The sequence below is a fragment of the Thermobia domestica genome, chromosome 5, assembly GCF_964235325.1.
Source record: "Thermobia domestica chromosome 5, izTheDome1.hap1.1, whole genome shotgun sequence".
In the NCBI taxonomy this organism is placed as follows: domain Eukaryota; kingdom Metazoa; phylum Arthropoda; class Insecta; order Zygentoma; family Lepismatidae; genus Thermobia; species Thermobia domestica.
This window is the reverse complement of record NC_137458.1, coordinates 120,060,476-120,073,626: the sequence shown is the minus strand read 5'-3', so window position 1 is coordinate 120,073,626 and position 13,151 is coordinate 120,060,476. Positions and strand designations below refer to the sequence as shown.

The following is a 13,151-nucleotide window of genomic DNA, read 5'->3' as shown; positions in this document are numbered from 1 at the left end:
TCAGAAGGAAACAACGGTTACATTTACCAGTGACAAACTTAATATAATAATGTTGTGTACATATAACATTAAGTACCTGCACATCGATTAAAATGAAAACTGCTCTTACTTTTGTCATAAAAAAAAAATAATAAAAATAACAGAACACACTATGCTGTTTATGTGTAATGTGAATGAAAAAGCGTATAGTATATTTGAGCTTATGACCTAAAGTACTGTTTATTTCCCAGATTTAATTCTTGAGAATTATTGACTCAAGTACCTATGTTAGTAGTTCAGAATAAAACCACCTGAATAACTAAAGCGAATCAATTTTGAATAAAAGAAAGGTCGAGCTCCAAGTCGATAAGAATTTGATTTACGATAAGTACTTATTAATCACTAACAAATCACAGCTTCTGTTTTTGATTCAATATAAATTTTTAGTAATTTACTAAATTTAAATTTAGAACAATAAATTATGAACGCTGTATTATTTTTTCTTTTGATTTCTAATGTTGGAAGTTAGGCGGGGTTGTTGCTGATGGATTCCCTGTGCCCAAATTTAAATTTAGATTTTTAGTTCTGGTAGTGAAATATTCAAATAGATTCCTTTAACAGGCAAGGAACTTATGTGAAGTATTTCAACTATCTTGATTTTGTGATTCGAAGGTTAAAGATGTCATGGCCGCCTCGAAGAAGAAAGATCGTTTCTCTTAATGTTCTTTGATCGAAGTGAAAATGTTTTCACGTGACTTCCTGATATAAAATTCATGAAAGCTAAGTATTGCTTTGTAAACTCAGAACGTTGATATATTATCCTTAAAATAACTTTTTGAACCTCAAAGTGACATTTCAATGTTGCTGGGAAATTTAACTGCTTTTCTGTTTTTGTAGTCTATGAACAATATCAGTCCAAAGGAGAAGACACATCTATTTCACTTTGTCGTTTGGAAGTGCAGCTTTTGGGATGTTGTGGAGCTACCATACTTGATCTTTCCATTTTAGAAGTATGTCCAACTAATAAAAAACTTTTTCTCCGGTTCCATAATAAATTCTAATTGTTTCGATAATACATCTTCCTCTGAAATAGTAATGAAATCTTTTAAGAAAAAATCTTTCAAACGTTGGCGTTTATTTAGTATGAGTAAGGTAATTTTTGTGCACAAAATAGTCAAAGGCGTTTGTTCTTCATTTATTTGTATGAGCTCATTCGTGGCTAAGCGGTTAGCGTACGCGCCTCTGGCATGGGAGCCCCGGCTTCGATTCCCGGCGAGAGCTCATGTTGCTCGGATCCCATATCAAACTGTGGGTCCATGTCTCATATACCCCCGCTGCTAAAAGGGATGCTAAACTCAAAATCAACTTAAATTCATTTATTTGTTCTAAATTTAGATTACGTAAATTACTAACATGTATATTAAATCAGAAACAATCTGTGATTTGTTGTGTATGATTTTATATAAATTTCCCATTGTAATTGAAATATTGCTATTATCGTTATAGTTCACGGCATTGTTTAAAAACAAAGATACATGTCAATCTAGTGTGAAGTGTACTAATAAAATTTTATATAGTCTTCATATGGATATTTTTAAGAAAAAATCGATTGTTAAAAAGCTCAAGAAAACAAAGATAATATTGTCATATGTATTAAAAGTGTTAAAAATTTATATTCCTTTTGTTTATTTTTAAGTTCATTGAAAAGCTATGGTATGCAGTACTTTAAACCCTATGATCGAACAGTTTCAAGGTGTGATTAAAACTCTAGACTTATGTAGCATTTGCGAAAAAATATGTGCACATTTTAACGAAAGAGAACTCTATATTGTGTGTGTGTGTGCTAAACTTAATAATACATAACAAGTTTATTTCATATTACAATAAAGCACAGTACACGTCTCACGCACACATTGTGTCTGTGTGAGGTTCTGTTTCAGACTCATGTCTCTAATGTTCAACTTCAGCGACATTTTCGAACTTGAAATCTCTGTTTAAAATTTAGTTGAAGTTCTAAAGCAATACGCAAATACCATCTAATAAAAATAATGTACCGATACCACTTTTTCACCGATACTGAAGAGGCCAATACCAATACTGATACTTTTGGGCACATTTCTTATATATTGTCAGGAATTTTCAGAATAATGATATGATCAACATTATAATAGGGTATATTAGATATGAGGCCAAAATTTGACATACAAAGGCAGAAAGAAGAATTTCATATTAGGTTCCATACAAAAAATATATTTCCTCTAAATTTAATCCAACTCACATAAAATGAACTAAAAAAGCAGCAAATACGAGGGGCATTCAATAAGTAAAGAGACAAATTGCTATAGCTCAATAAAGATTTATTTCAATCTTTCAAAACTAAGGCTATTTTTCAATATAATCACCCTTTACAGTTATGCATTTGTCCCATCTTTCTTGCAGCTTCCTAATTCCCTTGGCGAAGAAATCTTTCGATTTACCCCGAAGCCACCTTTGCACCGCTGCCTTAACTTCCTCATTGTTAGCAAATCTTTTTCCACGTAGGGCGTCTTTGAGTGGTCCAAACAGGTAAAAATCAGATGGGGCGAGGTCTGGGCTGTAGGCAGGATGAGGTAAGACCTCCCAACCCAATTCTTAAAGCTTATCTCGGGTCAGCTGGGCTGTATGAGGGCGGGCGTTATCGTGCTGAAGAATGACTCCTTTTGACAAGAGTCCACGGCGTTTGCTCCTGATAGCTGGTTTAACTTTGTGTTCTAGCATCTCAGAATAGTATATGCTATTGATAGTTCGCTGATCTTCAAGGAAATCGCAATAGATTGGACTCTGTGAGTCCCAAAAGATGGTCAGTAGCACTTTACCAGCGGAAGGTTGAACCTTGAATTTTTTGCGAACTGGAGAGCAAGTGTGTTTCCACTCCATACTCTGCCTTTTGGTTTCAGGGTCGTAGTGATGGATCCAGGCCTCGTCGCAAGTCACTATTCTTTCAAAAAAAGCGTCTCCTTCAATCAAACTTCGTTGCGTTAAGGCTTGACAAATGGAAAGCCTTGATTCTTTATGAGCGTCAGTAAGCTGTCGGGGAACCCATCTGGCACACGTTTTTCTGTACTTTAAAATGTTCCTAATGACATTGTGAACAGTTCCAACACTTACTTGAACTTCCGCAGCTATCATTTCAACAGTAATTCTTCTGTTATCACGAATAAGTCCGTCAATCCTCGATTCCAACGAAGAACCAGAAACTTCCACTGGACGTCCACATCGGGGTTCATCACCTACACTTGTTCGGCCATTTTTAAACCGATCAACCCACTTGTACACATTCGCACGGTTCATACAACTGTTACCGTACTGTCTCAACATTCGAGGAAAAATTTCACTTGGTTTTACACCTTCTGCGACTAAAAACCTAATGACTGAGCGCTGTTCTTCTAAGGTGCAATCTTCTAGAGGACTTGCCATGATAAATTGATATTTTTGAAGTTACGTTGACATAAAATTACGAAACAGCAGATCAGAACATATCCCAAGGTTGCCAGCTAACACCCCTGAAACAAAAAAAAAAAAAAAAAAAAAAAAAATGATTAGTGTTAAAAATATAGACTTTGTCTCTTTACTTATTGAATGATCCTTGTACTTATACATAAAGATAACCAAGAAAGTTCTGTCGCTTTTTCACCCACCAGCTTCAAACATTGATATGTCACCTAAGACTTACCTGGAAGATCAAAAATAGTCCCATCATCATCGACGACCTTCTGCCAACGTTTTGCAAGGCCATGGAATCCATTGCGATAGAACTTGGTGGGCCGTGAAGCGAAGAAGGTATCAAGTGCATTTTGCACCTTTACTATGGATTTGAACTGGCGTCCTCTAAGGTGATAGTCCAAGGAATGGAACAGGTGATAATTGGACGGTGCAGTGTCCGGGGAGTATGACGGATGCAGTAGTTTCCCATCAAAGGCGTATAATGGTGTTCCGAGTCATTCTAGCCACGCGAGGCTTAGTGTTGTCCTGTAACAGGAGGAACCCTTTGCGATTCGGAAGTGCTGGCTCCAGAGTTCTTGAGGTTTTCTTGAACACGGCTCAACTGTTGACAGTACACAGTTGAATTGATGCTCTGACCAGCTGGTAGCAGTTCCCGTTGCACGATGCCGCGAGCAGCCCACCAAAACACACAGGAGGACATTCTTCTGGTGCAGTACTGGTTCGGCTGTTTTGGAATCGGTTCATGGGATGTTAAACCAATGATGACGGTGCCGTGGAGCTTCGTACTGGACCCACTTCTCATCACATGTCAACACCCTGTCTACAAATGGCTCCTTCCTCAGACGAAACAGCAAAGAAACACAGGTGTCTGATCGCGTTGCCTTCTGACCCGACGTCAAATCATGTGGGATCCATCGACTCAACTTGAAGTGCTTCCCAAGTTGTTGAGACGCTGCCTAATGGTTTCTCCACTCACACTGATTTGTAGTCCCAGTTCCTCACATGTCTGGCCACTGTTCCCCTCAATTGCTGCCGAAAGATCTTCATTTTCTACATGTGTTTGTCTTCCGGCACGTAGTGCGTCTTCAAGTGCTTCGTCACCGTCCTTAAACTTGTTATTGTCCGCGTAGTGACGACACCCTCAGCAAAGGCCTGGCATATCTTCGGCCTGCTGCAGCGGCGTCTGACCCCAGTGTTGAACGCATACAGCATACACGCCGTTATGACGCTCTGTGGAGGTCCCATGTTCGCTCTGTCTTTATGAAAGTTCACATGTAAGTGAACGGCCACAACCAGGTAGTATGTTGGATATACCCATACGAACAACTGACCTTCGCCTTATCTCCATTCGCATTCAATTCACTCTGTGAGGGCCAATTGAACACAGACCTCCGCAAAAAGCGACAGAACTTTCTTGGTTACCTTTATAGTGTAAACTTAATTCTAAGAGTCAGTGATTGATATTTAGAGTGATAATGTACTTTGATAGTTACATTGTATTGACTAGTCTCTATTACATACATATAATGCAAACGGATACTATCGTTACAAATTTTTGTTGTTTACAAAATTATGCGTGCTGAACCAGGTGTTGCTGAGTATACCATAAAAAATAAGAGGGTTATTTAAGCGAAGTCGAAAACGATAGAACTATTTATTAACTTGTTTTTAACCAGTAAGTAGTAGAAAATAATGACAAAGTGAGCATCTTGTTGCTTTCTTCCGTAGCACTTTCTTCTGAATTGAAATCTCCGTCTCGTTTGGGATTCAAATTACGGGTCGGCTATCCTTACATTGGCGCCCGAAGGGGAGGGATTACGTATATTAAATACCAGACGTAATATAGGAACCAGGAATGCCTCCCCTAGAAAATTTCTTCGGGCGCCCATGATCCTGACTGAGGACTTTTGGCTTTACTTCACCACTATTTTGACGTCGAAGGACTAAAAATATCAGTTGAATACGAGTAGTGCAAATCAAAGGCGTACACATGTATAAAGAAATCGATTGTAGAATTGAAAATAGTTCGAAAAATGTATCGGTAAATATCAGTGTCCATTTGCCGATACCGATACTTCCAAAAGTGGCCGATATCACCGATACCGATATATTTGTACATCCCTACTGTTAAACTGTATATATATATATATATATCTTATTTTGAACTTTGAAGCTTTACAACTTAACTGCCTACTTTTAATTTCTTCAAGTATCCCAATGGTAAGTGTGATAGAGTGATCCAAAACAAATTGCAGCGATAGTACATTGAATGATTTGGATTTCTTCAAACACATCCAAATATTAAATTGCAAAATTGTTAAAGTACTGTACGTATTATATTATTGTACTTTTGAATTTATTAAGAGAAGATGCAAATACAAAACGTATCTGAAATAAAATATTGCACTTGCAATTCTATTGAATCCTGGTGGAAAACTTTTTACCTAATCGCTTCGACGTAAGTGTTCAGCCTATTATCAGTGGTTTAAAAAAAATGGGAATTGCGCTAAAAAAAAAAAAAAAAAAAAAAAAAAAAAAAAAAAAAAACTATATGATGCAATAAATGCAAACAGTGCAAAGGTAAACCGTTAAATCTATTCTGATATCACGTATGAAATGTTTGTGGCCAATACAAACTAAGCCAATATGAACTATTGAGAACTTACATCCCGTATATTATGCTAAGATTTATTAAGGACACATTGGTGATAGTCAGTGTAGTTCATTTTAATCGGAAACGTTCAAAAAATCTGATTTTTTTTAAAAAAGTGAAAATTTTTATGGTTTAAACCGATTTTGTGTTTTTAAATCATTTGCATCATTTCTATACTTTTTTTTTTTTTTTTAAGAATGCGTTTAAATCATATTCCTTTTCAACTGATAAAGTAGGAGGTTTCAGGTTTCTTGTATTATGTGGAATATTCGAATTGGGAAAAAAGCAGAGGCGGTATGTTTTATTACGATTTTGACTCGACATACCGGCTATCTGAATATTAAAATACAATGAGGGTATGTTGTCTAAAAGATTGCATTTCTATTTACATAATGACTGAAGACCATTGAAGAGCTTCTCTGTAGTTACGGGAAAGGGGGAGGGGGCATGGAGAGACTTTGATCTCCAGTCAGTAACTTTCTGAAAAAATATCCCTTTATGTTGTATTAAAGAGAATTATGCACGAAAATGTTCAAAAATCGAGTTTTTATCTTAGCAATTTCCTGCGGGAAAAGTCCCGACCCCGATTCGACTGAGGAATATTCGAAATCCCCAAAAGATCCACCCCTACAACAGACAACCCCTAAATCCGCCTATGCTCAAAACACGACATTTATATGCATTAAGACTAAAAGACACACATGCATAAGAAAGACCAATTCAGTACGGGACATCAAAATATAAACTAGATGAACTTTGAAGACACCTAATTTTAAATGCAAAGATAGGAAAAAGATAACAAAAATGTCGGGTTGTCAACTTATAAATTATTTCTACATAAGAAATAAAATCTTTTTACGTGAAAAGCTATTCGTCAATTACTGTGTATAAAAATGGGTTTATTAAAGGTATTTATCATCTACTTTCCAGTGACGGTATGTCTTGATCACTGAAAAACCAGAGGCGGTATGCCTTCATTGCAGAAAATCCAGAGGCGGTATATCATCATTTTTAAATTTATCTCCCCTCCCCCTCCCATACGGTTTATATAGCTCCCCTCCTCCTTACTGCGGCACACGGCATCAGAATCGTCACTGTTAATGTCAGCCACTCCTAAAACTATAGATTCGACACCAATATTAGTCATTGTCGATCATTTTTAAATGTTTATCCTCCTCCCCTACGTTGTACCCTCCCCCCAACTATCAGGGCTGAACTTGGATTGAAACAGAATCAGAAGTGTCACTGTTTCTCTCATCGGCCCCGAAAACTATAGATTCAACACTAATATGGGTCATTTTTGATCATTTTTAAATTTCTCTCCCCCTCCCCTGCGTTGCATCGTCAAAGTGAATAGCCTAAAGTAATTTCTGCTCCTAAACTCATGTATGTTAAAAATGTGATTGAGATCTGTCGGGTGGTTCCAGAGTGATAAAGTCACAAAGGCAGTTATCTTCATTTATTTATTTATTTATTATTTTTTTTTTACATATACCTCCCCCCTAGGTTGATTCGTCAAAGTGAAACCATAAAAACACCCAAGGACCCACCCTCATATATGTTGAAAATTTGATCGAGATTGGTTAGGTGGTTCAAAAGTTATTAGATTGTATTAGTTTCTATTTATACGTCCCCCTCCGCTAGGATCTACCGTTAAAATGAAATTACAAAAATGTTTCCAGATCCGAACCTCATGTATCTTGAAAATTTAATTGAGATCGGTTGGATAGTTCAAGAGTTATTAAGTTACCAAAATAGCCACTTTCAGTCTTATATAAGTTGATTTTTATATATCTCCCCCTCCTTCTCCTCCCCTACGTTGTTCCGTCAAATTTAAATCATAAAAATGATCCCAGGCCTGAACCTCATCTATGTTGAAAATTTGATCAAGATCGGTCGAGTGGTTCAGGACTTACGAAGTTTTATTTATTTTTTGTACTTCCCCCCCCCCCCCCTCAGTTCTACTATCATAGTAAACAGCCTAAAACCAGCCCAGCCTCGTACCATAGCCATGTTACAAATTTGATCGAGATCGGTCGGGCGGTTCAGGAGATTTAGAGTCACAAACATAGTGATTTTCAATTTTATAGATATAGATATCCTGATTACCTATTGCATCCCGTATTTATTATGTTTTTTCCTTTTATAGACTCGAAAAGCAAATATAATTGGCCTTAACGGGACTGTAAATACAATGTTTTACCTTAGTTGTAAATTTGTTACTTTACTAAACTTCCCTTATCTTTGTTTTCCAGTTCTTCATGACCATTGTACGAAAGCCAAAATCATGGGTGTAAAAGGTCTTCAATATTATTTGGAAAACCATTGTCCACAGGCATGTCACACTGTTAGTATCCGAGATCTGGTTAACAGTTACAAAAGAGAGACTGGAAGAGAAGTTGTTATAGTAGTTGATGGATCATCTTGCTTACGATATCTGTACAAGGATTTGAACTGGCTCTTTGGTGGCCAATGGAAAGAATATGTGGAGCGAATAGAAGCCTTTGTGAAAGCATTTGAACAGATTGGTGTAAAACTTGTTTTCTTTTTTGACGGGGCTACTGAAAGTCGTAAAAGACCAGTGTGGGTTCAGAGACGTTTGCACAACTTGAAGGATGTGTATACAGTGTTCGATATAATGAAAAGACAAAAGGTGACTTCTATAGACCCGAAATTGTTCCAGTTACCACCAGGAGCTGGTCTTATTGCAAGATATGTGTTTAAGTTTGTATGTGGGTGTGAAGTATATACTTCACTGCGTGAGTGTGATGAGGAAATCGCGGAATACGCGAAAGTTCACAATTGCTTTGCCATTTTAGGTCAAGATTCAGATTATGTTATATTTGATTGTGCACAATATTATTTGTCTATAAATAACCTGAAATTAGAAACTATGCAAACACTGAATTATAATCGGTTCGCTCTTGCAAGGACCCTTGGCTTACAGACTTCCCAGTTGCCCTTGTTAGCTTCCCTTTTGGGGAATGATATAGTGCCAGCCAATGAACTTGTGACCTTTCACAAGAAACTTTGTCAGCGGGGCAAAATCAGGAACCAACATGACAATAGGCTGGTAATCAATAATGTTATTCATCGCGTTGCCGAATATATTAAGAAACAACCAGCGGGTGTGGCAGTATATGGTGCTCTTCCTACAATTGCGCGAACCGTGTTTAACGACGAAAGGAAAGCCCAGTGCCTTGAAACTAGCGTAAGAAGTTATTTTCTGGACGACGCGGCAGATCGAGACTTCCGCAGCACTGGAAGATTTAAAATGGGCCCGGATGGACCTGACCATTGGGAACTTATTTCTGATAAGGCCCAACAGAAACACGTTAGCTGTGATAACGTGCCATACATTTTTACAATAATGAAAGGGGCACCTTTTGAATCTAGTACAAGTCTTGAGGACTTTCGTACAAGTATACCTCCTGCTGCGCTTGTATTCAGACCCATCCGACAACGCATCTATGGGTTACTTCTTGCAGAGAAGATACGCGAAACCGACCAAGAGCACTCGACACCTGTTGTTGAAGAATGGTGTATGTATGGTGATGATAGTCTTTCAGAAGCGGACCAAGTCTCTGCTATCACTTTGGAAGGTAAGGTCTTTTTATTTTCTTTGTTATTTTCTATGCGACCTGTCAGTGTGTCTGTGTGGCTTTAATATATTAATATCTCCAAACTTCTAAAATATTCTTGTAGTCTTTTGAAGAATCAGTTGATTGTGGATAAACAGTGTTATAAATTTGTAATGACAATCTTTTGCATAGCGTTTCCAACCAAAAGATATCCCGGCTGAAAATTATCACTTCGACTTGATATGCAGTAATAATATACAATAATAATATGCAATAATAATATAATAACACAAAATATTGCAATTTCGGTCACTTATTGTTTTATGTTTCAAGTTGCAACGAAAGTTGGTACTATTCAAACTAAAGGTCGTCGTGTTGCACCTTTTGAAGTAATGATTCGATTCCACACCTATTCAAATTCTTGTTCTTCAAAGCGAAGAACTCCTGCAATGCTGCTTCGTGGTTGTTCTCCACCTCGAGTGTAGGAAGTACACCATGAATGTGAACAAGTAATAATCATAGGTGCAAGGTCCAGACTGTATGCTGGGTGTACAATCGGGTTACCTCCCTAAAATTCGTGGACTTTTTTTCTGGTTGTACTTGTATGAGGTTTCGAGTTGTCTTGATTGATACATGGCTATGCGCTGTAGGCTAAAGGAATGGGTGGTAAGTGAGATTGAGTGATCGAGTGTGACGGACTCAATGTTGTCCACCAAAAACTCTTATAACCTGCGATTGAACCCAAGACCCCCTAGCAGCAGAGGTGAGAGTTCTATCACTGAGCCACAATGCCTCCCTAAAAACGCTTCCTGTTCACCAATGCAGGGTATTGTTAATGAAGCATGCAAAGCGTAAAAGGTAAATGCTAAATGCTAATGATTTCTTCTAAATTAATATTTTTTTCTGTGAACACTTAAAATATCTATTAAATCCAAACATGAGCAATTTAAAACCTGTATTTCTTTCTTGAAAAAAACTAAAATCTACTACAGTTAGAAGACAATCCATTGGCGTACGTGACGTTTGGGCGCGGACGTTTGGGCCCCGCCGTTTGGGCACTGGACGTTTGGGCGCGAAGCCATTTGGGCGCCAGACGTTTGGGCGCGAGTTAAAAAGTCGTTATGTTAGGCGCTGAGTACTAAGTTCGAATCAAGATATCACAAGGTGTCTACTGTAGTGGAAGTCCTTGAATTATACTGGATTTTGTTTTACATACTAGAAATACTGGAATTTCAAAATTATAAAAACTGAATTAACAATTAAATTTTGTAAATTTAAGTTTCAACGAAAGTTAAGTGTGCTTTTTATTTGATAACTTTTCAAGCCAAATGTAAGTCGACCAGACTACATATGATTGACTGCATTACATACATAGTGAGCCTATTCCATTAAAAAACTTAAAGCAGGCCTTCTGCTGTAGTTACGCAATAAGTGTGAATGTCAAACACATTTCTAGTGGCTAAATGACCAATATATGTACACTTAACTATTATTTTTCACTTTGAAATCGTTGTTTTTTTTTTCTTTCGCCACTTTCTTTAATGTAGATTAAATGCTTACAATGGGACGAAAAAAATGTGTGTTAAGTTTTGATTTTTATATTGGAATGTTAATAAAAAAAGTGATACCAGAAATACGGCATACTACAGTTCCTAAACTCAATGTGTTAGACATCCTGTATGCAAAATATGTCTTAGACACCATGTATGCAAAATTTCTTTCCCTCAACTCGATTAGAATATAGGATTTTTAGATTTCTGGGCTCTCGGCATCTAAGGCCATTTAGCCCGTCACGTTTGAGGGAGCACACTATCCGGGGAAAGGGAAGGAAGAAAGGATTGGGGAAGGAAGGAAGCTGCCTGGACCTATAAATTAGGTACCACCCCGGCATTTGCCTGATGTGAATGAAGAAAACCCAGGAAAACCTCATTCAGGGTGGCTGGCCTGAAAGAGCGTGTTACACTTTTTCGACCGAGTGCCCCCACCGGGAATCGAACCCGGAACCGATCGCACCGAAGGCGAGAGTGTTAGCGACTACGCTGCAATCTTTTATTGGTAGTTCTTTATTGGATTTAAGGAAGAGAAGAGTTTGGCAAACGTAATACGAAAGAAAACAAATTTTAATATTCATAAATATGTAATTATTAACTTTCTTTAAAAAAATACAAAAATTAAATCAATATGTTTTAATTAACATTAAGAAAATTAACAGTTCGTCTGATTCCTTTATTTCCTAGCTTTCTTATATAATACAAAAATTAGATCAGAAGTACAAGAATCGTGAACAAGCGAAAAATCAATCCATGACGAGGTTAGGCAACAAATGCCACAAACGCATTAAACTATTTAATTTAGATGAATAAATAAGATAGAGATAGAAAATATACAGATAAATGAGGTGAGATAAAGATAGAAGTGTAGGAAATGTATATATCTTGATTGGCGCTTAGTTTTCAGTGCCTAGCTTACTTTATATGTCGCAAATTGTGATTTCTACTATGTACCTCGCGCCCAAACGTCTGGCGCCTAAACGGCTTTGCGCCCAAACGTCCGGCGCCCAAACGGCAGCGCCAAAACGTCCGCGCCCAAATGGCGGCGCCCAAACGTCCTGTCCCGATCCATTGACTTAGCAACATTGAGTGTACACGAAGGCAGCAACTTACTTGTGGCGGCTTCTGACGACATTTTTCGGATTTTTTCTCCCATACATTCGATATAGGATGTTCATTGCTTCACCGGCCGTGTTAATGGTACCAATTCTAAGCCAAGGGGCATTTTTTTGAACCGACAAAGAAAGAAAGAAAAAAAGATAAATCTACAATTGGTTAAATACGGCAATTAGTAAGCCTTGTTAGAACTTAAAAACTGTGTATTAAATTACTTGAAATGTACAAAACTAGTGTAATTTTCAATGTAAAATTATGTAACTTAAACTCTTAAATTACGAGTTTAATATCTCTAGAATGAAGACAATTCGGTTATACTGTCTACGTAATACCAAATAAAATTTGAGACTGACAAAACACGTCAACATTGCTTGTATACTTTTCTTTCCCTTATTGTCTCTCTTTTAAAGTAGGTTGTCTTCCAAATAGATGCTTCATCTTCTAACATTATATTTCCGTTCTGGCGTAAAAAGTTTCTTCGTTTTTCATAATCATCCTAGGCTAGAGATAAAATACATTGTTTTGTAATTTTTGATTTACTTCCTTGTTTTACACCGTAATCATGAAGGATGAGATCTAGCGAGGCATTGACCTCTCAGCATGCAGGATGAAACAGCTATAATGCTTAATTAAACAAACTCATTTTTTGTACTCCATCTGTGTTTCATTTATATTATTTTAACTTAACTTTCAAACGCACTAACTGTGTTTATCGTCAGAGTTCTGGCGATAACGATAAACATAGTCAGTACGTTTGAATGTGAGTTAAAATGAAGTAAATAAGCCATT

General features: G+C 37.2%; 1 protein-coding gene across 1 annotated transcript in view; it reads left to right on the top strand.

The window, feature by feature from the left end:
- LOC145686080 (constitutive coactivator of peroxisome proliferator-activated receptor gamma-like) overlaps positions 1-13,151 on the top strand; it is a 180,699-nt gene that overhangs the window by 14,195 nt on the left and 153,353 nt on the right. Inside the window, exon 2 of the mRNA XM_081759003.1 lies at positions 8,371-9,717. Within this exon, the coding sequence (XP_081615129.1) occupies positions 8,403-9,717 (1,315 nt within the window). The 5' untranslated portion in view covers positions 8,371-8,402. The remainder of the gene's footprint in view (positions 1-8,370; positions 9,718-13,151) is intronic.